This window comes from Oreochromis niloticus, linkage group LG5 (assembly GCF_001858045.2).
Source record: "Oreochromis niloticus isolate F11D_XX linkage group LG5, O_niloticus_UMD_NMBU, whole genome shotgun sequence".
Classification (NCBI taxonomy): domain Eukaryota; kingdom Metazoa; phylum Chordata; class Actinopteri; order Cichliformes; family Cichlidae; genus Oreochromis; species Oreochromis niloticus.
In genome coordinates this window covers 37311108-37337152 of record NC_031970.2, presented here as the reverse complement: position 1 = coordinate 37337152, position 26045 = coordinate 37311108, and the positions used below count along the sequence as shown (strand labels likewise).

Below are 26045 nucleotides of genomic sequence, written 5' to 3'. Positions count from 1 at the left end.
GACCCTGCTTGTTTATTATAACAATCAACTGTTCATTATGGGATGTTGCCACAACATTCCAGGGGAGCCTGGACTCTGTGAGTAAACTGACAAGAGTTCTTAACTTGCTCTCACTGTATGTTCATTTTACACCTGTGACACTAACCTTTCTGTGGACATCTGCAAAAAGGTTCTCAGTCTCTGCTGCAGAGCGAGGACTGCAGCTTCACCAACACTGGTACTGGGTTAGAACTGGGTAATCAGTAGATACAAACGCCAATGTGTTATCCCTATGCAAGACCTCAGTCGGCTTCTTTGGTGACAATTCCAATAAAGTTAAACAGCGAGGTGAGTGTTGACAAAAAAGGAGACGAGCAGTTTTACTTTGACAATATTTTTAATGCTGAAAATGCACTGCTGTCTTTAACTGTTTTTCCTAGTTTATCACACTTCTGGGATTTATTTAGTTTATACTGCTTCACAGTGAAACACTACTGGCATTATACATTATTATACATTATTGCGGGTTCAGATGAACTAACAACTGTAAGGAAAATTAGTCATAATCTAATTACATTTTTTAAAGAGAAATTACAAATGTTCTTTACCACGCTTTGTTTTCTCTGACATCCTAAAGACACCCTGAACCACATGTCCTGTGCCAGCCTATCAAACTGTGCGAGCACAGCTGATTAAAGTGAAGGTTGTGTATATTATGACAGTGTTTTGGGGCCATTGTATCTTAAACTGCAAAAACAACAACAACAAAACTTCAGCATTCTTTAGAGTCGAGTCTAACACGTGCATGATAAAATACTTAGAAACTGCTTGGGATTACAAATAGGGCTGCCACAAACGATTATTTTGATAGTCGACTAGTCACCGATTATTTCTGTGATTAGTCGACTAATCAGATCATGCATCCATTGGATGTAAAACATACAGCTTATTGCACCAGCAGCATCTGCTCTTATATAACTATCATTAGCTTACAGCGTGTTTAAGGTATGTGTTAACTAAAAATAAAGACAAGATGATAGTTTATTAAATTTAAATGAAATTTGCAGATTGTTTCGGTGGACTTTAATAAACTCAGCCGTCTGCTCCTTGCTATCTAAAATATAACAGGACACCGGAGTATATTCTCGAGCATCTCACACTTCTGATAATCAGAAGTTGTCTGCTTGACGTTTATTCAGCTGTGTAAAAACTATAACTTTCATCTCAGCCAAACCGATTTACTCAGGAACAAATAAAATACTAAAAAAAAAGCCAAACAATATCATTTTTAAGTTATCTAAGTGACTTATATATCATGTTTAACCTGAGTAGCGAAAGACGGCGGTGGGTTTGAAAATGATTTGCCGGGAGTCCGGTGTTCTCACCGGCTCTAGTGAGCCTTCAACCCCAGCTAGCTATCGAGCTGGTGGGTAACAGACATCTCCGAAAACGTCGGAGTGCTTTTGAAAATATGTGATGTCTTGATAAACTGAGCAGATATTTGAGGTTAAACAGCTACATTCTGGCCTGAAAATATGTTAAACTTTATTTTGTGAATCCCCAAAAATAATAAGAGTAATATTGAAACTAGCTGCTGCCATTACTGACAACTGCGCTGGGCCGCGCTATGAATTCTGGGACACAGCTTCTTCTTCGGGGTTTAACGGCAGCTGGCATCCTTACACATGCAGTGCTGCCATCTTCTGTTTCAGTCCGTCATTACACTCTTAAATCCTGCTACTTATTCCTGCGTCTTTTGGGATCTTACAAAGCTTCAAACGACGCGTCGACTATTAAATTAGTCGTCGACGTAATCGTGACTAGTCGACTAATCGTGGCAGCCCGAATTACAAATATCTCTACCAATGACTTGCATTGCTTTACTGTTGATCAACCTCATCACAAACAGGCAGCACCTGTCAGGTGGAAGGCATTTTACAGCCCAATGAAAGACACATTGACAGTACACGAAAGTTGGATACTGGTACCATGACATCACCCACGGAGAATGGGAGGGGACAGGATGATGGATGTGACTAAGAAACTGAGGGACTCCGTATGCTCCTACAGTACACCAGCTCTAACAGCAGAGTTCCCCAGAGGTTACAGTTTCTGTGTTCACAACTATCTGAGTGACATGCATGACGCACTGCATTTCAGCACAGTGACAAATCATGTGTCCTTTAGGCCACTCCAAACAGACTTGAACAAAGAGAAATGGGAAGGACTACTAATTCCAGGTATGCACAACTGAATGCATGCGTCTTAGCGAGACATTATAGCTCCAGCCTTAAAGTTTCCATGTCGGCGAGTAGGCGAGAGTTTGCTCACAAGTCTCACCCCAACGGGTCGCAGCAGATGGCCCCGCCCCCCCTGAGCCTGGTTCTGTTGGAGGTTTCTTCCTGTTAAAAGGGAGTTTTTCCTTCCCACTGTCACCAAAGTGCTTGATCATAGGGGGTCATATGATTGTTAGCTTTTCTCCGTATGTATTATTGTAGGGTCTACCTTACAATATAAAGCACCTTGAGGCGACTGTTGTTGTGATTTGGCGCTGTATAAAAAAAAATTGAATTGAATTGAAGTCTTTAGTCAATGAATGAGCAGAGTCTGTGAGTCTCAATTTTCTCAACCTTACAGGACAAGGTAAGGTTGAGAACAGGACAGGACAAGATCGACACCCATCAGCAAAGTCAATGTCCTCTTTATGCCGGAGGTTTCTTCCTGTTGAACTGGAGTTTTTCCTTCCCACTGTCACCAAGTGCTTGCTCTTATAGGGGTATTGTGATTGTCCGGATTTCTTTCTGATACTGTTACTTTCCAATATAAAGAATGTTGAGGTGACTGTTGTTATGAACTGGTGCTATGTAATTAAAACTTAACTGAAGTGAATGTTTGTTGGTCATGTAAGACATTCCAGGTTTAAGGCACCTCCGTATAGGTTTTGCTTTTCAGAACAGGAATTTGTGTCTGTTTTATGGCAAATTCTGACAGTTCTGTTAATATTGCTGAATCCAACAGCAGAGTAGTTGTAATGTGATTAACTCATCCACTGTCATCCATGGCATGCTGAAGTCAATCCAATCATATAATGCAAAATAAACCCAAAACAATAAATTTACCGCTTTTTAAACTCAGGAAGCTAAAAGTTTGTCTTAGGCCCTTAGTATTCTGCTTCAGAAGGCCATTATTCAGCAGTCAGTACTTCCCTTGTTTTCTCCCTCACACATGAAAATGATCAGCAAAATCAGTAAAGGCACTAGCATGTACTAGCACTATTATTATTAATATTCATCCCTATGCATCAAGCAGGACAAAGTGCAGAGAAGACAGGTGTTAAATTAACAAAGACATGTAAACAATTACCTAGCACCACTGGTATTGTTATTCAAGATGGCGCCGAGTATGGCAGCCTCGTCGCAAGCTCCCCCAAGCAACAGCTGTTTTTTGTGTTTAATTTTACTTTTCCTTTATTTTTTCACGAGTAGCACGTCTCCTTGTGTATGACCGACAAACCTTACTGGACATAAAAGACGGACTTTCTCATCACTTTCCGGAGTTCAAGTTTTGCAACACAGACCCTCCGTTTGCAGACCCCCCATTCATCTCACCTGAGACGCCTTTGTTCTCTGGCCCTGGAGGCCGCAAACGCCGATGCAGAGGGAGAAGATCTGGCTTTCTGGTTCAACTGAGACGGCGCACTAACAGACCACCGTTACCCAGTTTATTACTGGCTAATGTGCAGTCTCTGGAGAACCGTTACCCAGTTTATTACTGGCTAATGTGCAGTCTCAGTCTCCGGGCACGGATCTCATTCCAGCGAGAGATGCGGGACTGCTGCGTGATCTGCCTCACAGAAACCTGGCTATCGGACAAGGTACCGGACTCCGCAATACAACTACCGGGGTTCTCTGTGCACCGCGCGGACAGGTCACAGGAGCTTACTGGGAAAAGCAGAGGCGGTGGTGTGTGTTTCATGATCAACAACACCTGGTGTGATTATGCGAACGTGCACCCGGTCAAATCCTTCTGCTCACCGGACGTGGAGTACCTGATGATTAAGTGCCGGCCATTCTGGCTACCGAGGGAATTTACAGCAGTGATTATTACGGCTGTTTACATTCCCCCACAAGCCGACACTGACCGAGCACTCAGGGAACTGTACAGCGCGATCAGCAGTGAGGAAACCGCACACCCAGAGGCGGCGTTTATCACGACCGGGGACTTTAACAAAGGAAACCTGAAGAAAGTTTCACCAAAACTCCACCAACACATCCATTTCAACACTCGTGGAGACCGGCTTCTTGACCACTGCTACATCTCTTTCCGGGAGGCGTACAAAGCCCTCCCCCGCGCCCCATTCGGCCAATCAGATCACCGCTCCATCCTGCTCCTGCCCGCCTACAGGCAGAAGCTGAAACAGGAAGCTCCAACCCTGAGGGCGGTGCACCGTTGGTCGGACCAATCGAAGTCTACGCTGCGGGACTGTTTTGATCACGCGGACTGGGAAATGATTCACGTGGCTGCTAATGACATTGATGAGTACACAGACTCAGTCTGCGGATTTATCAGGAAATGCGTGGAAGATGTCGTCCCATCCAGAACAGTTAAATCCTTCCCAAATCAAAAACCCTGGATTAACAGAGATGTTCGCACGGCGCTGGCGGAAAGGAGCTCCGCTTTTGCCTCCGCGAACACATCGGACTACAAACATGCACATTACCAACTCCGGAAGACGATCAAAGCAGCCAAACGTGAGTACAGGGACAGGGTGGAGCAACAGTTTGACAACCCTCGGAGTATGTGGCAAGGACTAAACACAATCACAGACTTTAGAGGGAAAACCAGCACACCGCAGACCACGGCCTCTCTGTGTGAGGATCTAAACGTATTCTACGCTAGATTCGACACAGCGAACACCATGAGACCGGATAGTGTGCGCACCGCGGATGACGTCAGTGCGCACACTGTGTCTGAGGAGGATGTGCGGAAGTGCTTCAGGAAGGTGAACGCACGCAAAGCTACTGGTCCGGACCAAGGTTATTATCGTTAACTAAAACTAACGAAATAACGAAAACTAGAAGTGAAAAAACATTTTCGTTAACAGAAATAAAAATAAAAACGAAAAAAGGAAAACTAACTAAAACTGTAATGAGTGTTCACAAAACTAACTAAAATTAACTGAATTTATAGCAAAAATGCGTTTAGTTTTCATTGATGTGTGCGTGTCATACAATAGTCAAGGGTGAAAATTAAGTTTAGTTTCCAGGTTTTTTTCTTGCTGTGTCTCATTATGCCAGCAGGTGGCAGTACGTTAGTCGAGTCGTCTGTGTTGCTGCTCCGTCCACGCGCAGAATCATGTCAGGAAAAGTCTGGAGAAAGCGCCAGCTTCCAATTTGGGATTACTTTGAATATGACTGTGTTTTGGATAAAGCAAGTGTCTTGTAGTGGAAAGAGACAAATTATGAGGGACATTTCTAAAAGGAAAAAAATCCCACAAACCTTAAAGTGCACTTGAAAACCTCACACAAGAAGGCTAACCTAGCTTACCTTGAGAAGGGAGCACGCCCAACCCTCATCCCCAGAAACAGAAGCTAACCCCAGGCAAGGCAGCGTGATGCATCCCGAGACAACAGGACTGGGATATCTACATAACTGTGTGAGTCAATTGCCTTCAAAAGGTTTATCAATTCACTTGAACCAAAATTACGAACACCCGGTGCTGCAAGAGTTAATAGTCTCATTGCGGCCAAGATACACATTTTATAGTTGCCTGGTATCAACGGTTGTTCATCTGCCCTAATTTATTTATTTATTTATTTAAAGAACCCATAGGTGGGAATGTGAGTTGTCTGTCTCTGCGTGTTAGCCCTGCGACAGACAGGCGACCTGTGCAGGGTGCAGGGTATGGTAGCTGGAATAGCAACATACCCAAGGATAAGCAGAAGAGAATGACTGATATGATGAAACTGGGATTTTGTTACACTTAATTATTGCAAACACAACTAAAACTATAACTGAAACTAATCAAAACTAAACTGAAACTAAGGATTTTCAAAAAAATAAAAACTAAACTAAACTAGCAAACAATTGGTAAAAACTAATTAAAACTAATATAAAATTGAAAATCTGAAGTCAAAACTAAATAAAAATAAAAACTAATGAAAATTGCAAAACTATTAAAACCCTGGTCCGGACGGGATTCCCGGCCGCGTCCTCAAGTCATGCGCGGCTCAGCTGGCTGGAGTGTTTACACACATCTTCAACCTTTCCCTCTCTCTGTCTGTAGTCCCAGCCTGCTTCAAAATGGCCACCATCGTCCCTGTACCCAAATCCTCCACCATCTCCTCATTGAACGACTGGTGACCCGTAGCCCTGACCCCCATCGTGAGCAAATGCTTCGAGAAGCTGGTCAGGGACTTCGTTTGCTCTTCACTACCCGACTCACTGGACCCCCTACAGTTCGCATACCGCCACAACAGGTCCACTGATGACGCCATAGCCCTGACACTCCATACTGCCCTGTCACACCTGGAGAAGAGAGACACGTATGTGAGAATGCTGTTTGTAGATTACAGCTCAGCATTCAACACTATCGTTCCCTCGAAGCTGGACAGGAAACTGCAGGATCTAGGACTGAGCAGCTCCCTCTGCAGCTGGATGGAGCTTCCTGTCTGACAGACGCCAAGTGGTCAGACTGGGCAGCATCACCTTATCCCCCATCACACTGAACACTGGTGCTCCACAGGGGTGTGTACTGAGCCCTCTCCTGTACTCACTCTACACCTACGACTGCACGGCCACTAGAAACTCCAACATCATTGTGAAGTTTGCGGACGACACTACAGTGGTGGGTCTTATCACCAACGGTGATGAGACGGCCTACAGGGAGGAGGTCAGCGCCCTGACCCACTGGTGTCAAGACAACCATCTCACCCTCAACGTCACAAAGACAAAGGAGTTGATAGTGGACTTCCGGAGGTGCAGGGAAGTACACACCCCCATCACCATCAACGGCGCCGCTGTGGAGAGAGTGAGCAGCTTCCGCTTCCTTGGTGTACATCTGGCTGAGGATCTTACGTGGTCAGTACACATAAACAAAACAGTGAAGAAGGCGCAGCAGCGCCTCTTCTTTCTCAGGAGACTGAAAAGATTTGGCATGAGCCCCCGCATCCTCAGGACCTTCTATCGCTGTGCCATTGAGAGCATCCTCACTGGATGCATCACCACCTGGTATGGCAACAGCACTGCTTACAACCGCAAAGCTCTCCAGAGAGTGGTGCGGTGCTCTGAACGGATACTTGGAGGTGAGCTTCCCTCCCTCCAAGACATCTACAGGAAGCGGTGCCTGAGGAAAGCGGGGAGGATCATCAAGGACTCCAGTCACCCCAGCCATAAACTGTTCAGACTACTTCCATCGGGAAGGAGGTTCTGCAGCATCCGGTCCTGTACCAGCAGACTGAGAGACAGCTTTTTCCACCAGGCCATCAGACTGCTGAACACGTCATAGACACCGCACCTTCACTACTGGAACTTCAACATTATGCACTCCACACTGTACATTAATGCCACTGTTTTGCACATGTCCAACTACCAACCTCTGTATATTTTATGTATTTTGTTTACTCTATTTAATTTGTAAAATATGTATACATACACACACACACACACACACACACACACACACACGTAGAAAAACATATTTAGTATACACATCCAGTAATGCATATACTCTTATATTGTACATATATTTATTACTTTCCGATTTAGCCATTCTTATATTTTGCTTGTTTTATGTTATTGTATTTTTGCACAACTCTGTTGCTTGTGAAGCTCGCACACAAGAATTTCACTCGCATGTACTGTACCAGTGTACCTGCACATGTGACGTGACAATAAAAGTGATTTGATTTGATTTGATAATAAAGATTCAGTTTCAATTCAAACTATTTAAATCCTGACAGAGAGTTAGCATTTTAATAGGTGATTAGCAGCTATAAAGAGAAATCTCATCTCTCCCCGAACCTCACAACCAGTCAGAGCAGAGGGCTTCCCCTCCCTGAGTCTGGTTCTGTCAGAGGTCTCTTCCTGTTCAAAGGGAGTTTTTCTTTCCTCTGTCATCAAGTTCTTGTTCATAGGGGATCTCCTGATCGATGGGGCTCTCTCCCATATTGTAGGCTAGATCTTAAAATATAAAGCAATTTGAGATGGCTATTGTGAACGTGTGCTACATAAATATGATGAATGAGGTTCTGGCCTTCAGAAATGAATACTTAGAATCGTTTCATCATCACAGACTCATTGCATTAACTACATTTAGGCCAACCCTGCTTACATCTGCCTCCCAAAGACTCATTTTGAGCCAGGGGAAAAGAAAAAAGAAATATTAGAAGTCAGATAAACAGCACTTATAATTTTCCAGACAGCAGGCAGACCAGACAGCTGTGTCTGTCCCACACACTGTTCAGGCCTTGGTGCAGCACCTCACCTCATCTGCAGCAGGTGGGTGGGGCAAACACGTGCCTGAGATTACCATATTAGAGATCTCCACGCTCAGCGACATCATAAAGATCCAACGGGAAAAACTGTGAAACTGAGCAGTTAGATCAGTCCAAAGCCCAAGCTTTTGTTTAGAGGGCTTACTTGCACATATTACACTATGATGTAAACTGAAATTCCCATATTAAATATGATCAAAGACAGCTAGGAAAATGCAATAAGGGTCTTTTTTTAACTCCCGTTTGCTTGAAGAATGAATAGCCTCAAATGAGGGCATTGACTATTACAGTTAAATGATTTTAACTGAAAACCCTTTAACCCTGAAGAGCTTAACGTGTCCTTTGGAAAGGAAGTGCCTCTTCCAACATGAAACTGTTCCCTGCCCAGTGTTTGCTCTTAAAATACAGTCAGAGCCGCCCAGTGTAGAGGCTTAATGTTTAGAAGAAACAGAACCGGCCTTTCTGTCTGATGCTGAAGGTGGTACCTCAGCTTCTACTGACAGTGGAAGCTAGTAGACGACCCTGTCTTACAACCCAACGTGACTGGGCACTGAAGAACCACAAGATCCCATATGCCCATTTCCCTGGCTGGTAAAGTCCCGCTCAGTGCTTAATAAGAAGAGACGCGTAAAGTGCTCCAGTGGTCGCCCCGCACTCTTCATGCTGCGCCCGATAATAACCACTCCTTACTAATGGCTAGCTAACCCTGTCGGGCTAGTAGCTAGCAGCACGTTCCAGCATGGAAGTCCCAAAAGGCAAACGTCAGGCTAAAGTGCGGCAGCGGCCTCTGCAGCACTACAACACTACCGAGTCTTTACATGTATGCTTGACAGAATACTACCCCAACCACTAAGAAATGTGCATCCAAAATGTATAATTAACGAAGTATACCCACCTGTCTGCCATGTCGAAAGAATCCTCCACCCTCTGACTGCTTCTTCTTCGTGGTTCGTGAAGCTGCTACTTCTTCTTTGAGAGTTTAACAGTAGTATCCTTAATGTTACATTACTGCCATCTTTAGGAGTTACTTAACTCCTACAACGTCTCACCCTCCCACAGATGCTCCAACACTTGCTTTAAATCAAGGCTGACTAATCTTCTGTTTGCCACTAACAAATTTAATTTAATTGTTGAGGGTTTTTTCTGATTTATAGTTTAATTTGTTTACACTGTGTGATTTTTTTAAAATTTTATATATATGTTTAGCCTCAACATTAAAACGATTTATAAGTGCAGCGAATAACAGTGCAACTTCTTGCTGGAAAACCAAGCTCACTTGCCAATGTAAAAGTACTCCCCACAGGCAGCAGCCTCTTTCAGTAAGTCAAAAACCAGCCCAGGAGCAATTCGGGGAACACAACACCCACCCCCAATAAAAAACAAACAAACACTCAAACATAACTGACTGAGTCTTGTTTATTTCTCTAAGAAGTAACCCGTTGGAACAATGAAAAAATAGTGCTTGTTGAAAATCCTCCACAGCCCAACGTGTCATGTTCTTCATATTACTACAGTACCATCAGTGTATCACACTCAGCTTGCATCTACACTGAATTTTGTCCGTACATAAGAGATGAGGTGAAGATTACACACACATACAAACACAGGCGAGTCAAAGTTACACAAAATAAGTCCAAAAAGAGGCCAAGTGAGTCGAGGCAGAGTGCTAAATGCAGGAGTCGAGGCAGATTGATGTTTTACAAATGAATGAATGACACAATAATACACAGAGGATTTTTTTGGTAAACAGTATTAAGTACATAAAACTGATTGAAAAAGAAAATGCACTGTGGCCTGTTGAGTTTGCACTACTGTAACGGCCACAGTTTAACACTAAGAGAACGCCTAACATTCTACAGCAACAAAGCAACTTATCAGGTTATAGCAATTCTATTGACTTGTGCATTTCAAAAAAGAACATCTGTATAAATAAGACACATTGCAGCATGTGCACAGTGTAAAACATATTTTGGTTTAAATAACCCCTCCCCACCATTCCCTACCAAGAACCCAGAGAGCTGAGTCACACATTTAAATAACATTACATTCATGTAATGAAATGTTTCTTCATCATGTCTCTACCAGCTATGAGTTAGATAATAAAGCAAGATCTAGTCTCACACAAAGAACAGGTAACCAACAAACAGTTCAGAGTGAGCACAGTGGCACATTAACACAGAGTAGCAGTACTCAGAGTCAATTACAAGCTTCAAAGGAAACAGAATGCTAAACATTTAGCTTCAAACACTACAGGACTGGCAGATCTCAGCAGCATCAGGTGCAAGAAGTGGCTTCTAATGCAGTAATGCCCACAAATAAAAGTGGAACCTCGTTTGGGAGTCTTCTTCTAGGCAGGCTGATTGGGGCAAGGCCAATCAGGAGGCTTCATTCTCCTGAACAGCTTTGTCATGCAGCTCATGAAGAATGGGAGTCAGGATTGCTTTCAGTGTTGCATACAGAGACTCGTTCTCCTCTGAGGCAGGGTCCATCTGCAAAGCAAACTGCACTGCATCATGCCCAGTAAGAACTTAAGTAAACATGTTCAGTATGTGCTGTTTGTTAAAGCTCACCTTTGTAAACACTTTAATGGTTTGGTTAAGAAAACTGGTCTCCACTTCTTTAGGCACTGGTAGGAGATGAGCAGCACAGTCGAGGATACACAGCAAAGTGAGCCGGTGACCCTGTCAAAAGGAAGGAGAGCATACTGTATGTCGCACTACAGGACCACATTGTGCTGGGTGAGACACTGGATGTGTCAGGATAGCAGTTAAATTGTCGCTAATCTGCAAGGAATGAATCTGAATCTTAGCAAGATTGGTTAGCAAGCTACATCCAAAAACAAAGTGCAATGCACAGACAGACATATCTGCTAATACCTAATTATTCCCTGCAATGACCTTACCAGTCTGTTTATTTCATTAGGGACTATAATATAGTGGAGAGGCCCTGTTCAGTAACTGAACTAGCTGAGGTGAAGCATCTTTGAATGATGAGTTATAAAAAACCCACCATCTTGTTACTAAGGTGGAAACTATCCATAGATGTAAACACTGTTTTTTAAAACGGCCTCTAAATATGCTATTTTAACATCCTTTTTTGGGCCTCTTTCTGGCTTTATTAGACAGATACAGTGAAGACTGATGGGAAAGAGAGGGGGAGACATGCAGCAAAGGGCCGCGGGTCGGACTCGAACCCGGACCGGCCACTCTCATCCATGCGGCATATGGTCGCCTGCTCATCAAACTGAGCTAAACCGGCACCAGTCTACATGTATTTTGTGGACTTGGAGGTACTCAACTGTGTCCCTTGGAGTATTCTGTGGAGTATTCTGCTTCAGGGGCATGGGGTGTCTGGCCTGTTGTTACAAGCCTTCGGTCCTTAAACAATCATTGCAAGACCTTGGTTCACATAGCCGGTAATAAGTCGGACTGCTTGGGGGTTGGACTCCGCCAGGGCTGCCCTTTGTCACAGATTCTGTTACTAATTTTTATGGACAGAATTTCTAGGCATAGCCTAGTGGAAGAATGTTTCCACTTGGGTGGTCTCAGAATTTTGTCTCTGCTTTTCGCAGATGATGTGTGATGTGGTTCTGGAGGTGATGGCCTCCAGCTCACACTGGAGCGGTTCACAGCCGGGTGTGAAGTGGCAGGAATGAGAATCAGCACCTCCAAGCTTGAGGCAATGGTCCTCAGACGGAAAAGTGTGGAGTGCTAACTCCGGGTCAGGGACGAGTTAATGCCCCAAGTCGAGGAGTTTAAGCTCCTCAGGGTCTTGTTCACGAGTGAGAGGGAAGGGAATGGGAGATCAATAGAAGAACTGGTGCTGTGGCTGCAGTGCTGCGGCTGCAGTGCTGCAGTGATGTGGATGCTGTACCGGTCTGTCGTGGTGAAAAGAGAGTCTAAAAGCGAAGCTCTCGATTTACTTGATGATCTAAGCCCCAATCCTCACCTATGGTCACGACCCAGGAAAGTGACCAAAAGTTCAAGACTCAGCAAACAGGGAAACACTGAACTTTGTTTGTGTTGTTGGTGCCTCACGGAGCACGTCCAATGCAGTTATCTGAAAAATACTATGATCTGATTAGTTGTACAGACCTTTGTCACCACAAGTCTGTGCTTCACTTTTGTGAGTGAAATTCTAGTAGTTTCAACCGTGTTTGTAGTTAAGTAGTTTTATGAATGCAAGTTAAGATGAACTAACTTGGCACTCTTCTTGTAGGTGTCGCCATTTGAGAGCAACAACTTAATGATTGCTTGCATGTGATGGGTTTAGGGGACATCTATAAATTGTAGCTGTAACAAAATAACTTGGTTTACACTTGTTCCAAACAGGCTCACAATTTAAACAAGTTAAAGAAACAATACATTTTCATTGTCCTCCTCACTTACTGGCTTATTGACATAGACCACCCAGTGGAGGTCGAATACTACTCCCGTGCCTTACTGCAGACATTTTTGAATATCTAGTATTGATGTAAGCAAAATTACATTATCAGCTTAATTAAAGGCATCATGGGACTAATTCTTCAAGCCTATTACTGAGTTAAAGGGTCTTGAACAGAAGGACAATAGTTCCATTAACAGACTGGGCACATTTTTTTACAAACTTTTTTAAAACCAGTTCAGAACTTTCTTTGTTGGGATTTCAAGACATTAAAAAGAAGTAATTAAGCCAATTTCATGCTCCATGTTTTCTTTTGTACATTTCACTAGAGTAGCTTTGATTTTTCAAAGTTAAAATTTTTTTTTTTTTTAAATATATACGGTGCAACCTTTCACTTCATTCAGCTGTTTAACAAAGCCTGCTATCCCTGTTTGCTTTAGACAGCAGTGCTTGGAAGATATTTGACACAGTCTACCTTTTCCAGTGAATCGAGGGCGTTCTGTGGGTTTACATTCTTTTCAGTGAGGGCTTTTATATCCTCACTGCTGATGACTGGATCCTTAAGCTGCTCCACCCACGACCACATCAGACTAGATAGGACCAGAGGGTCTCTCTCCTTGCACAGCCTCTCCCATGTTCCCTCTCTAGAGTTCAGCTCCATCTGCACAACACAGAACAGACTGACAATGAAATGACTGAAATGAAGTGCCAGTAAGAACACAGTTCCAGGTTCAAGTCAAACTATGTACAACACAGTTTTTTAGTAAAAAAATGAGACCTGACCATACTGTACTCTTTCACAGATTAACTCAACACGCATCTCCTATTGTAAAGATAGTGTGATTCTAAATACACTGCAAGACAATCTATGATACGTGAGACCCAGAGCTGTCTTTCTTTGGCAAATGTCAGTTAAAACTACAAGTCATCTAATGTGGCAAACACCACTGTGACCGGACAAAGTCTGCTAATTCACCCAAGCAGCCGGGCTTATCACTGTTTTGGCTAATCCTAGCATGACCTCTGTTCAAACAAAAAACAACTAGCTGTGGATATCATTAAAAACAATTATGTTTTGAGGTCACACAGTAGACCTAGCAGTCAACACAAAGGTGGGTAAGCCCAAAGCTGTGAAGACAGAGTACTCTTTTCAAAACCCTATTTTTCAAAGGTACTCTCTTTCCACTGCTGCCAAAAATAACAGGCTAATCCTGGAAGGTTGCTAATGTATCATCCTTCCCTTGTGAAGAGTCATAGATTGCTTTTCTGGCAATTGCATGAAAAGTAAGAATTTAGCCCGAGAGCGTATCGACTACGAGACATTTGAGATTGTAATGTTTAGAAAATCTGGTTAAGCAGGTTGGAAATCTGGCCGAAAAGTAAGTGTAATAATAGTGTAATAATTTAAACAGCTTTTGTATGGCTCCATTTCTCCCTGCACAAGTTAGGTGGGGCTCACCTGCCACACTGACACCTTGGAGGTGAGATCCTTGTCTGTCAGTTCCAGGGCCAGAGCTTTTGCCACCATGAGGCGCCTGCTCTCTGGTGAGAACTCAGACTGGAGAGTGATAAAAGGAACCTCTGAGAAGTCACCTGCACTTCCACCCATTGACACATTCTCCTTACCAGCTACCAGTTTGCTCTTGACTGATAAGGCAGGCAGTGTGGCATTGCAGTGGGATCTTCTACTCTCCTCAAAGAAATCTAAAGGCAAACTCTGATGGCCTTCACGGAGTGGTCTTTTTAAAATGGGAGACCCAAGGTCTTCCTTTGTTTCTGTACTGGAGTTCTGATTGTTCTTAAAAATGTTCTGAGTAGAGAGGTTGCAAAATTTGGAAGGATTACGGGCAGTAAGGCTGCTGTGAGACAAGGAATGTTTGATCAGGCAGTTGATTGGTTGGTTGTTCTTCAGATTTCCTAAATGATGCTGGCGTTGCCCCAGCTTGTGAAGAACAGAATCGCTGTAGCTCCTGTTTTCGCACAGAGAAGACCTCTGGGGGCTCTCTCCATTCTGCTGCCTCCACAAGGGGTCGAGCTCATTGTCACTAATGAGAGGCTGATCGTTAGCAAGTCTAGGCTGTATCAGTGCTGGACTAAGAGGATGGGATGAACTACATAGAAGGGGAATCCCTTTCCCTTTCATTTCCTTCCCAAGCTGTTGAAGGGCCTGCTGGGACACCGTCTTCTCTACCTCAGCCGTGAGGTCAGGAATCTCCAACCATTCCTCCTCGATCACCACCTGTCTGTTGGCTGCGAAGTCAGTTAGCAGCCTGCACACCAGCTGGACAATCTTTGGCACGTTCTTCATCTGCCGAGCCTCGTAGCCATGTAGCAGGTGTCGTTGACGAGTGAGATACTGGGACAAAGTAACGGCACCTGCTTTGGGTTCGGCGCAGGAGAAGACACTTCGAAGAGGAACCAGGAACTGGGCAAACTCCCTGACACAGAGAAGCTGGCCTCTGGTTTGGATGGAGTTGGGTCTTTTGGCTCGCACAAACAGGATGGCTTGGTCAGCGTTCATACGAGTTGTAAAGACCAAATAACAAGCCAACAACACACCTGAATGATGCAAAATAGAAATTAAAAAACTGATATATTTATGAAGTACAAATGCAGATTTGAGTGATTCCAAACTGCTCGTGTTGCAAACCTGTTCTTCCAAGGCCAGCATGGCAGTGGACAGCCATCTTCCCTTCTTGGACAGCAAATGACATGACTTTTACCATGTCAAGGATTGTAGTCAGAGATGCCACACCATAATCTTTCCATCCAAAATTGTAGTAATATACTGAAAGATAAAAAGCCAGAGAATAGAACCAAAAGGAGTTTTCAATTGTTTGTGCAGTACATGGTCTCAAACATCCATCCATCTTCTTCCGCTTATCTAGGACCAGGTCGCCGGGGCAGCAGCCTAAGCAGAGAAGCCCAGACCTCCCTCTCCCCACTCATCTCCTCCAGCTTGTCCGGGGGAACACCAGGTGTCCCAGGCCAGCCGAGAGATATAATCTCTCCAGCGTGTCCTGGGTCTGCCCCGGGGCCTCCTCCCGGTGGGACATGCCTGGAACACCTCAGTGAGGAGGCGCCCAGGAGGCATCCTTGTCAGATGCCAGAACCACCTCAACTGGCTCCTTTCGATGTTGCAAACATTGCACCCTAAATCAGTTGAGTCAATCTAATAAACAAGAGCAGCAATGACAAGTTGGTGGCAGTTTTATTGTTTTTTTTCCTTCCCCCCAAAACTAGCTTGCTAATTAAAGAAGATCTCAGTCCCATAGGCCTAGAGATTAGCCAGCAATCCCCTGGCAATTTCTGGTCTCTAGGAAGAAATGTGAATTCTCTGACTGGTTCTTAAGTGGTTGCTGGAGGTTTCCTGCGCTTCCTAGTAGGTACTGCACTAAAAACCTTGTAACTGCTTTGGTTACTAGCAGACTACTGTCGTCACCATGAGTCGCAACAAAGCCACTGCAAACGCAATTTTCTCTCCGAGCAGTGGTGAAACAGTATGACAAACTAAAAACAGAGAATGTTCACCTTCAAAGTAAAGTATTGTACCACTGCAACCAATACATTTTAAAAGGTCCATATTTTACTTTGAAGTTGAATGGTCACCATTTCCAGTTTGTGCTGCACTCAGATTTACTTCCACTTGGCGAATAGTTTGTGAGTGTTTGCAAGCTAGTAGGCATCTTCCATTCAAATTATCGGAAAACAAGATCCAGCACTGTAAACCTCTTCCAGCAACCTCCAGACACCATTCACAGAATACACACCCTAGCGACTGTTGGTTATCAGAGGGGTCACTGCCTGGTCTCTAGGTTTGTGTGAATGGGACTTCAACAATCCATTTCCCAGCAACTGTCAACTGCTCAAGAAACAGATATTTTTCTCTTACAACTAGTGGTTCCCAAGTATTTACCAACTGGTCTCCAGTCTAGTGTGACTGGCGCAGTCAGCCGGGTTCAATAATAGGCTTGTAAAACATACAACCTTGAAGTAACTTGGAATAAATCAATCTTGTGCATGAATAAGATTGTAAGTGTTATAAACAGCCCTGTATTATAGAAATTATTTTTTAGATGACTAAATTATTTTGCTACTTATGTTTAGGATCAATATAATTAGTTTTGAATAACTTCCTCAGTCACTGTTGCATTTTCTGCACCAAAACAGAGCGTGATCTTTCCCTAGTATTCCCCAAGAGCTACCTGGGTTGAAGCGTAAACTCTAAAAGCGGAATGCTGTAATAGTTTTGACACCTTTTTCAGGAAACGTCTTGAGTGGACATGTTTGACCATAAACAAGTTTGGCACAAACTTCAATCACTTGAGCTGATTTTGCAACCACAAGACATGGGCATCTTGCAGGCACTGAACCAATAATGAACTGCTCTGTATATCCGTGTTTTAGACTGTGTCCCAAGAATTCAAGTGTTGCCACGGCCCAGTCAAAGTCCACACCAGAACCCAACTGAGATGCTGCAATAAGACATGAAGAAAGCCGCATACAAAGCAATGCCCACAAACCACAAGGAACTGAAGCAATGTTGTAAAGAATAGTGAGCTAAAAAAAGACATGAAAGACTAATGAAAGGCCAACACGAAACTATTAATGTTGGTAAAGGTGTTTCTAAGCTACTGATTCATGGGTGTACTCAAGTTTGTCAACCACTGCTTCAGCTTTTGTGCTTGGGTTTTGTTAAATAAATATTGACAGTGTAATACAGTTTTCCATTTGAAATTTAATTTAAACATTTTACATCTGAAAAAGAGCACAAAAATTATCATTATTTATATAACAAAAACAAAAAATACTTTCTTTTTACAATGTCTCTACAAATACATCCTGGTCTGTAAATATTTTGCAGGAAAAAAATGCTAAAAGTTAGCATTTAATGAGATAAATGTGTTTCACAGGTGTAGAATACGTACATTAAGCACAGTTTATTACCTCAAGATAAAACTATGTTTCCCCGAAAATATACTTACTGCTACCATTTAAATTCAACTCCTGGAATAATATGTTGTTAGAGGATCAATCCATTCTATGGAATAGCTCTCCTTCCATTATTATTAGGTTAAATATAAACCACTGATTAAAGCTTGGTGGATTTGAACTTAAGGCTTGTAACTACAATTTTTACTGTAGTTGTGGCTGAAAAGCGATTCAAAACACATAAAGGAGCCTTGGTCTTACACTGAGTGACGCATCTTTTCTATACAAAATACAGGAACTATCAATCATTTTAGAAACACAGCTCAAAGGCTAGTTTACAGCCGTCACTTCCAACGTCTCTGTAAAGATCTTTGACTTTACACAAAGGGAAAATGTTAACATGATACGTGATCAGGTGATTAACAGACTTATAAGATTGTTGCTTTGGTTCTTTTCATAAGATTTGCTTCTCAAGGAGTGAAAAATGTTGCACGACAAAGACCAATATTAAGATTACAGCCAAGTGTTTCGACTTTTTACAGACTGTCAAATACAACATTGGAGTACACAAAATGTACGTTTTGATGAGGTGACATTGTCAAAATCCCAGGAGAGCCTATTAAGAAGAAGAAGGAATGAAATAAATCCCCTTGCAATTACTTGGTTACTAGGGACTGGATTACATCCTGCATGTAGGCAAAACACAACACAGATGGTACTGAGGGAAATGTTAAATCTACTTTAGCCTGTCACCTGCTCCACTAACTGCATACTGTGTACCATAACTCAGGTTCAAGAAAACTAAATGTATACTTTTTCCACTATTACTATCTGGTCACATGGTCTTCTATGTTAAGAATGGTCTCCCCTCTTAAGAATCTACAAATCTACCTAATCAGGGCCGAACCATTCATTCATTAAGAAAACCCCCCACATCTGTCAGTTTTCATTCTACATCCTCACAACGTTTTCAATAGCTGTTGGTGCTAAGTACATCTGCTGTTTGGATCCTTCTGGAAGAGGCCCTATCAAAAAGCTACTGACACACAAGCCAGTGGTGTATGAGAAACAGCTCTTTAAAAGACGGACGGTTTAAACAGAACCAGGAGTATATTAAACTATCAGTGTCGCAATAACAGTGTAATGTTGCAAAAGTCTATCTGAAGACTGTAGCTCAGGAGGCAGAACAGGTCACCTACTAATCAGAAGGTTGGTGGTTCAATCCCCATCTGCTCCAGTCCGCATGCCAAATATCCTTGGGCTAGACACTAACGCCAAGCTGCTCTTCGATGCATCCATTGGAGTGTGAATGTTAGACTGAAAGCACTTATACAGAAAAAAGTGCAAATGGGCGATAAAAGCTCTAATTAAGAACCAGTCCATTTACCACGTCTTGAGCCACCCCTTGAAGGTGCAGCAACTTATTAAAATGAGAACAAACAGTATTATTATCATATTGAAATACAGGATATATTTATATATTAGGGCTGCAGCTAACAATCATTTTAGTTATCGAGTAATCTATCAATTAATCAGATAAGAAATACTTTTGTCTTATTAATGAAAAGGTCTTTCAGAATGAACTTTTCTTTGGTTTCCATTCTAGAAATTACAATGTTTGACTGCGTGCAACATCATTAAAAAAAACCAAAAAACAACTTAACCCTTTGATTGTATTAATGTGCCATATTCAAATATTTTTTTTAAAGAAAAACATTTTTTAACTGCAAAAATATATAAATAATCTCAAGCACAGTCAAAGTCAATTAAACAACAACCCTCAGGTCATTGGCTCAGAGTTTTATTGGCCCATTTACATGAAAACCCATAAAGGTTTACAAAACCCAGTAAAGGTTTTAATGGTGATCACAGGAATACTTTCACTCAACCCGAGCTCACCGTCTCAGTAACCGCTCCGCCTCTTTGCTCTTCAAGGTGTGTAAACTGTGCCGGTGTCATCGTCACCTCTGCCATTGTGTTCGCAGTGTTTTTGTTTCAAACTGGGCCCTGAGCGGGCTTAATGTAGGGCTGGGCGATATGGTCTAAAATCCACATCGCAGTATAATTTGAAGCATGTGCGGTAACGATATATATCTCGATAAATTCTTTTCTTCTGTATACCGTATTTTCCGCACTATAAGGCGCACTTAAAATCCTTTAATTTTCTCAAAAATCGACAGTGCATCTTATGTATGAATTCTGGTTGTACTTACTGACCTCGAACCGATTTTATGTGGTACACGGCACTCAAAAATCTGTCAAAAATGTTTTAGTACGATTTTGGTAAGCTTCGAAGCCGCACCGCTTGATGGATTGTCGGAGCATTACGGCTACTGTAGTCAGGAGCTTCGCTGAGTAATCTGGGTCCAAAACTCCGTCCGCTTCAGGTCCCAAAGTCAAATGAACACTGCGACATCACTGAGAGTTAAAAACTGTCTAAATTCGCTAGCGACACAGCTGTGTTAGCATAACACAAACACAGTGAAGCTGGAGGATGAACGCTAACTTTTTTCCACTCGATAAAAGTTAACGTGAGGGTTCCTGATGGTTAGGGACAAATGCAATCGCATGGCAGGATGCTGTAAACGGACCAAACTTCAGTCAGGAGAACAACTGAGATAATCCATCCACAATACGAGGTTAGTCATTAATATACTGCAACAACATGGGAATAGAGCAGCTGTGAGAGAATTCAACATTAATGAATCAATGGTACAGAAGTGGAGGAAGCGTAGTTTTTGGCTTTCCTCATATTCCAAAACGTGTTTCGTCTCTTTGCTATTACTGTCGCCCAGCATAATTTGGAGATGATATTGCTTGCAGCCGCTGCGATGTTTTTGACCGTAACAGGCGCCGCTTGATGTCACCATCAACATGCGCTATCGCGGCACAGCGGTATAGTCAAAATCTCTACCGTTGGCCAAATTCATATCGTTTATACCGTATACCGTTTCTACCGCCCACCCCTAACTTCATGTCAGACTTCTTGTCCACACACTGCTCCTAAATACGTTTGTATTGCAGGTCTGTTTTTAGTCACTAATAAAACACTGGCGTTTACACCGTCTAACACATCAATGCTCTACAGAGCCGTGCACTAAACAACGCATCAAAGCAAAGACTTTGTGTTGAGGATTTTTTATAATGGAATAATTCGAATTACTCGATGAATCGTTGCAGCCCAAAGGCAAAAACAGAGTCTGAACAATTCTGAGCTTGAAAGGCTTTATCCTTTAACACATCGGGCCAATCCACGACTGACAGTGATCTGCTGTGTGTTTTTCTATCCAGTTACGCTTTTACTGCATTGGCAGGTATTTGGAATCACTGTCACATTGAAAAATAAAGCTGTTGCCAAACAGACACTTTTGCATGGTGGATCAAAATATGACTGTAGTCTTCTACATTCATTTTTGATCCCTAACACCACAGGCTAAATTGCAGCCCCAAAACCATGACTGAGCCTCCACCATGCTTTAGATGGCTGTAGATAGATCACGGTTATACCTTCGTCCTGACCTCCTCTGTCTGTCATTTTTGGTTCATGTATAATTTTCTTGTAATTTGATATACTTCAACCTCAACTTGTGCCATTCCATAAAATGACTTCTTGAAAAAAAACATGGCTACCCTTCCACTGGGACCAGTTCTTTTGGGTCTTCTGCGAACAGACCCATCTCTCAGGTTTCTAGATTTTTTCCTATTGTTTAAAGGCATGACTCTCAGACACTGTTCATCTGCTGTAAACATATTTTTTTTAGGCCTGACACATTGTCCTTTGTCCTCCACCTGTCCAGTTTCTTAAAAAAAAAAGTAAGGACACACTGCACACTATGCTGAGATATGCCAAGTTTTCAGCCAGTCGCTCTTTGGGAAGCAATTTGTTGGTTGTAAAATACGATCCGATGACCGTCAAACATATTACCTTTGGAATTTTTCAGGCTACTAACAACATACCTAAACATTAAAGTTTAAAAAAAAGATTATTTCTTTGCTAAGTTGTCTATTATATGTAAACACAACATTCATCCCTTGAATTTGGTGGCTTTTTATGCTTGAAAAATTGATTCAACTCAACTCAATTCAATTCAATTTTATTTTTATAATGTAGCACCAAATCACAACAACAGTTGCCTTAAGGTGCTTTATATTGTAAGGTAAAGCCCGTACAATAATACAAAGTTAACATTCATAAGTCAGTGTTGAGTAGCTACAAGCACTGGACGGAAAAGTGAAACGTCTTTAACCTCCTAAGAAACGAACTCTTCCACAGCATGCATTTTTAATTTCTCTTTGATATTTGGGCTGATTGGGACCTGATGAATGTAAAAACAAAGAATTACCAGATTTTTTTTTTTTACCTAATTTTTGTTTCTAAGAAAAATAAGAGCCACATATGAGGATATTTGTTTAAAATTTCGATAGAACAGTAATAGTATAATGTCCTCGTAAGTGGATATCAGGCCCTTGTAGAGCAAAATTGAGTATTTTGGTCTAAATAACCCAAAATGTGATGTCCACATATGTGGACGCCAGGTCCTAGGAGGTTAAAAGACCTTCAGTAGGTCTGGTCGACTATTGAATTGAATTGGATTGTCATTATACACAGTATAACAAGATTAAAACAGCTCTATAAAGGTGTACATGTGCTTAGCACATTATAAAAAACTATACAGTAATTGCTCAAGACTGCTTAAAAAATTGACAAAGAATGTCTGGTTACGTGGAAGCAAAGCATAGAGGAATGAGGGGTGGCATAAGAATTTTTCACAGTGTTGTATAATAACAGTGAATAACTGTGTAATTGTTTGGGGGGTTTTGCGCTTTTGTACATTTTTTTGCACGTTTTAATTAAACTACACATTATCTGCTGAAGGAATGGAATTTATATTTGCAACTTGTTTAGCCAAACCTTGCTAACCTCATGAATGAAGCCCAGCTGCAAAGATAAGTGTGGTGGACATTAAGAGTTTTAGAAATGAAGCCGTCAAACAAACAGAAGCTATTCCACCATGATTATAAAAGGGTATTACCTAGTCACATGACTACTTGTCCACACCGTTTTTGGCCATGTTTGGGGCAATTCAGTGTATAAGCAGTAAGTAGATATGAGAACTTACTGCCTGCCTCCATGAAAGTTTCAGGTCGGTAAGTGAAGCCGCTCTCTTGCTCCAGTGGGTTTCCACAGCTGGCATGTTCTCCAGGTCGCTGCAGGTTAATAACGGTTTTCAAACCACACCTGAGCACAGCAGTCCACAAAACAAGTCAAAACAGACACTCAGAGCTGTTCTATGTCTCACAGTTCTTCTGTTTATAAAGTCGTTCATTTTAAATGAGATGTGAAAGAAATAGAATGTACCTTTGAAATTGTTCAATTATGTAATATTTCTCTATGATCTCAGTGGAAGGCCTTGCCATAGCTAGCAAGTTGTCAGTAATCCTATAAGAAGAGAAGATGAAAGGTTGAACAAGTAAAAACAGCAAAATGGTCAATATCAATACTAAAAACTATTCAGTACCTAATACTGAACGTTTGGTGCAGTCCCTCATTTTATTCTATGCCTGACACAAGTTGTTTTAGCTTCTTCTCCCTTTAACTCTACTTCCTTTTGATTGGTTGCCCTGCTCAGAGTCAGAGCTGTGTGGCTGAGATGACAACCCTCACACAGGGTTTACTTAAACATACACTGCACTCATTATTTGAAATTGTGGCCATGTTAATGGCCATTTAATATGGCTATTAAATGTGGCTATTTAATATTCTGCTAGAGGAACAGTACATCTGTACATCTGGCCACTTTAAACTACATGGACACTCTAAGATATCAACATACCAGGATGAGTAGAGTCCCTTGATGGCTTGCTCCTCATCACTCCAGCGAGAGGGGTTCTCATATTTGCAGGCTTTCCCTCCACAGGCCATGGAGCACTGCATGTGACCGGGGATGACATGCCTCAGGGTCTCACCCATCTTGGTGTACTTTGCAGTAGGGACCCTTGTATTGGCTAATGGTACAAAAAGAAACATAAGGAAATTCTCCATTTGCAAAAGAAGATATCAGAAATTGCTACATTTCTCATTTTCTTCAGTGTGGTTACATCTGCTGGTCTTGCACTGGGTGACGGACTGAGGCTGGTTCATGCTTACAGCCGCCATGACCGCGTGGGAGGAGGAGAGGAACTCCAGGGCAGATCTGCACTGCCGCTGCAGAACCCTCAGCAGGATGTCCGAGGCAGAGCCCCTGCGGTCATGCCACTTCACTCTGGCCAACATCTCTCCGGCGAAGGAGCGGCGTCCTTGATGCTGCTGCATCCTATAGTGCTGCTGCCTGCACACCACGGCCAGCGCCTCTTTGCTAACAAAGGCTCCTGGCTCAGCACTTCTGTGCCCATGGTGAATCATCGCTCAACAATCACCCATTGCTGATCGGTTCATCAGTAGCATTTGAAGTGTCACCATGACAACCATCTCCAAAGTCGTCAATGGGAGGTGGGACAGGGGCTTATGTTGTTCTCACACAGTGCGCACACACACCATGTCACAGATCTGAGGCAGGCAGGCTGCTTGTAAAATGTCACACTTGTTTGGTTTTTAAAGCTGTACATCTACAGTAGCCACGAACACGCGGCATTGGTCAGCAGGTACAATGACACACCTTTTTCTGCTTTTGACTGGATCATTATTAACCAAGTGAACTGGATTTAAATATATTCAGCAGAAAACTGTACTGGAGAGCCAGGTGAGTTTCTATTCATATTAACGTAATGTAACCATCAATTATACACAGGATAGCTTAAATGAAATCCTTGTTATTGGCCCAAATCATATTTCCCACATTATATTAATCTAAAGCAATGCAAGAGACATATACATGTATGTCTCTTGTATATATAACACACATGTAACACACATACAAGAGCAATTATGTCTTTGCATCAACAAATCAAACACAAACGCAACTGCTGTAACAACGTGAATGCGCTGGTTAAAATGAAGACATCAAGCTGTGGTTGAAGGCTGCGCTACAATTCATCAGCTAGTCCACCACTAAACTGCATCCAAAAGGTGAAGTGATACTGTGGGCTCTGTGAGTGCATGGGAGCAGCAGGACGGCTGGCTGACAAAAAAGTGAGAGCTGCTTTCACTAGCTGCAATGGATAGAGCCACAACAGCACTGGCTGAAAATCTGCCACCTTCATACTTCCTACTGTAATATTTCACAGATCAGTCTGTCTTACAGTGCAACCAGGCAGACATCTGACAGTACTAATAAACTATAACAGAAAGCCAAAAACATTCAGACAAACATTCATATTATTCAATATATAAAATTGCATTTATATTTCTTGCTACTATCATATGGATACTGGAGACATTTTTCTTATCAACTTTAATGTCCAAACTTTGTTTAACTTGAGCCACGGTTAGTGATTCACTATTAGGAACCTCTGTTTTTTCAGCCTGAGTATCACTTTTTAGATATTTAGATAGATTATTTAGATAGATTGAATGGTTGTCACAGCAGTGGAATCGCTTTGGGAAGCTGTCTGTCTTCTTCCTTCTCACTCGGACACTATATAACTTTCTTCTTCTTTCTTGGCTCAGTGAAAACGTACCTCTCCAGGTAACACGTGTTATAAATCTGACGATGATTTGGGGTCTGCACATCTGCAGCCCTGACATTACTAACACTGCCTCCTTACTGACTGAGCTCAGAAATCACACACCACAAACTTACATGACATGGACAAGAGTTTGGCCCGCAGTCCCAGTACCACAGGTGTATGAACTCAAACACCTAGGCATGCAGTCTGTTTTACAAAGCTCTGTGGAACAATGGTTTATTCTAAAGAGCTCACTAAATTCAAGCACGGTAGTATAAAAAGGATGTCACAGTTGGAAAAAGTCGGTCTGTGAAATGTCTTCTCTTCTAGGTATTCCAAGTGGTTTTATTGCAACATTTAATTGTTTAGGACCCACAGCTGCTCAACTTTGCAGTGAAAAATCGCGTATAGTTTAAAGAGTAGTGTCACCAAGTGCTGAGGTGCATAGTGCATGAAAGTTGCCAACACTCTGCTGACTCGGTAAATGCAAAGTTCCAAACCTCCTCTGGCATTAACATCAGCACAAAAACTGTGCACTGGGAGATTCATGGCATGGGTTTCCATGGCAGAGCAGCTCCTGTAGATGTAACCTGTTGCTTGTCCAGTGCTTTACTTCACATGGTGCATATTGGAAAAAAGATTGCTGTTACA

At 42.4% G+C, this 26045-nt stretch overlaps 1 protein-coding gene across 6 annotated transcripts in view; it reads right to left on the bottom strand.

The window, feature by feature from the left end:
- Positions 1-9872: 9872 nt before the first annotated feature.
- The window catches only part of ptpdc1a (protein tyrosine phosphatase domain containing 1a), a 26199-nt gene continuing 10026 nt past the window's right edge, over positions 9873-26045 (bottom strand). For 3 of the 6 annotated variants that reach the window (XM_019358565.2, XM_019358566.1, XM_019358567.2), the window contains 8 exons: positions 23624-23798; positions 23149-23229; positions 22910-23028; positions 15508-15645; positions 14317-15416; positions 13333-13518; positions 11045-11155; positions 9873-10963 (listed from right to left, as the gene is read on the bottom strand). In XM_019358565.2, the coding sequence (XP_019214110.1) occupies positions 10850-10963; positions 11045-11155; positions 13333-13518; positions 14317-15416; positions 15508-15645; positions 22910-23028; positions 23149-23229; positions 23624-23798 (2024 nt within the window). In that variant the 3' untranslated portion in view covers positions 9873-10849. The remainder of the gene's footprint in view (positions 10964-11044; positions 11156-13332; positions 13519-14316; positions 15417-15507; positions 15646-22909; positions 23029-23148; positions 23230-23623; positions 23799-26045) is intronic. The other 3 variants (XM_003446514.4, XM_025907554.1, XM_005452230.3) reach the window with 1 other exon arrangement.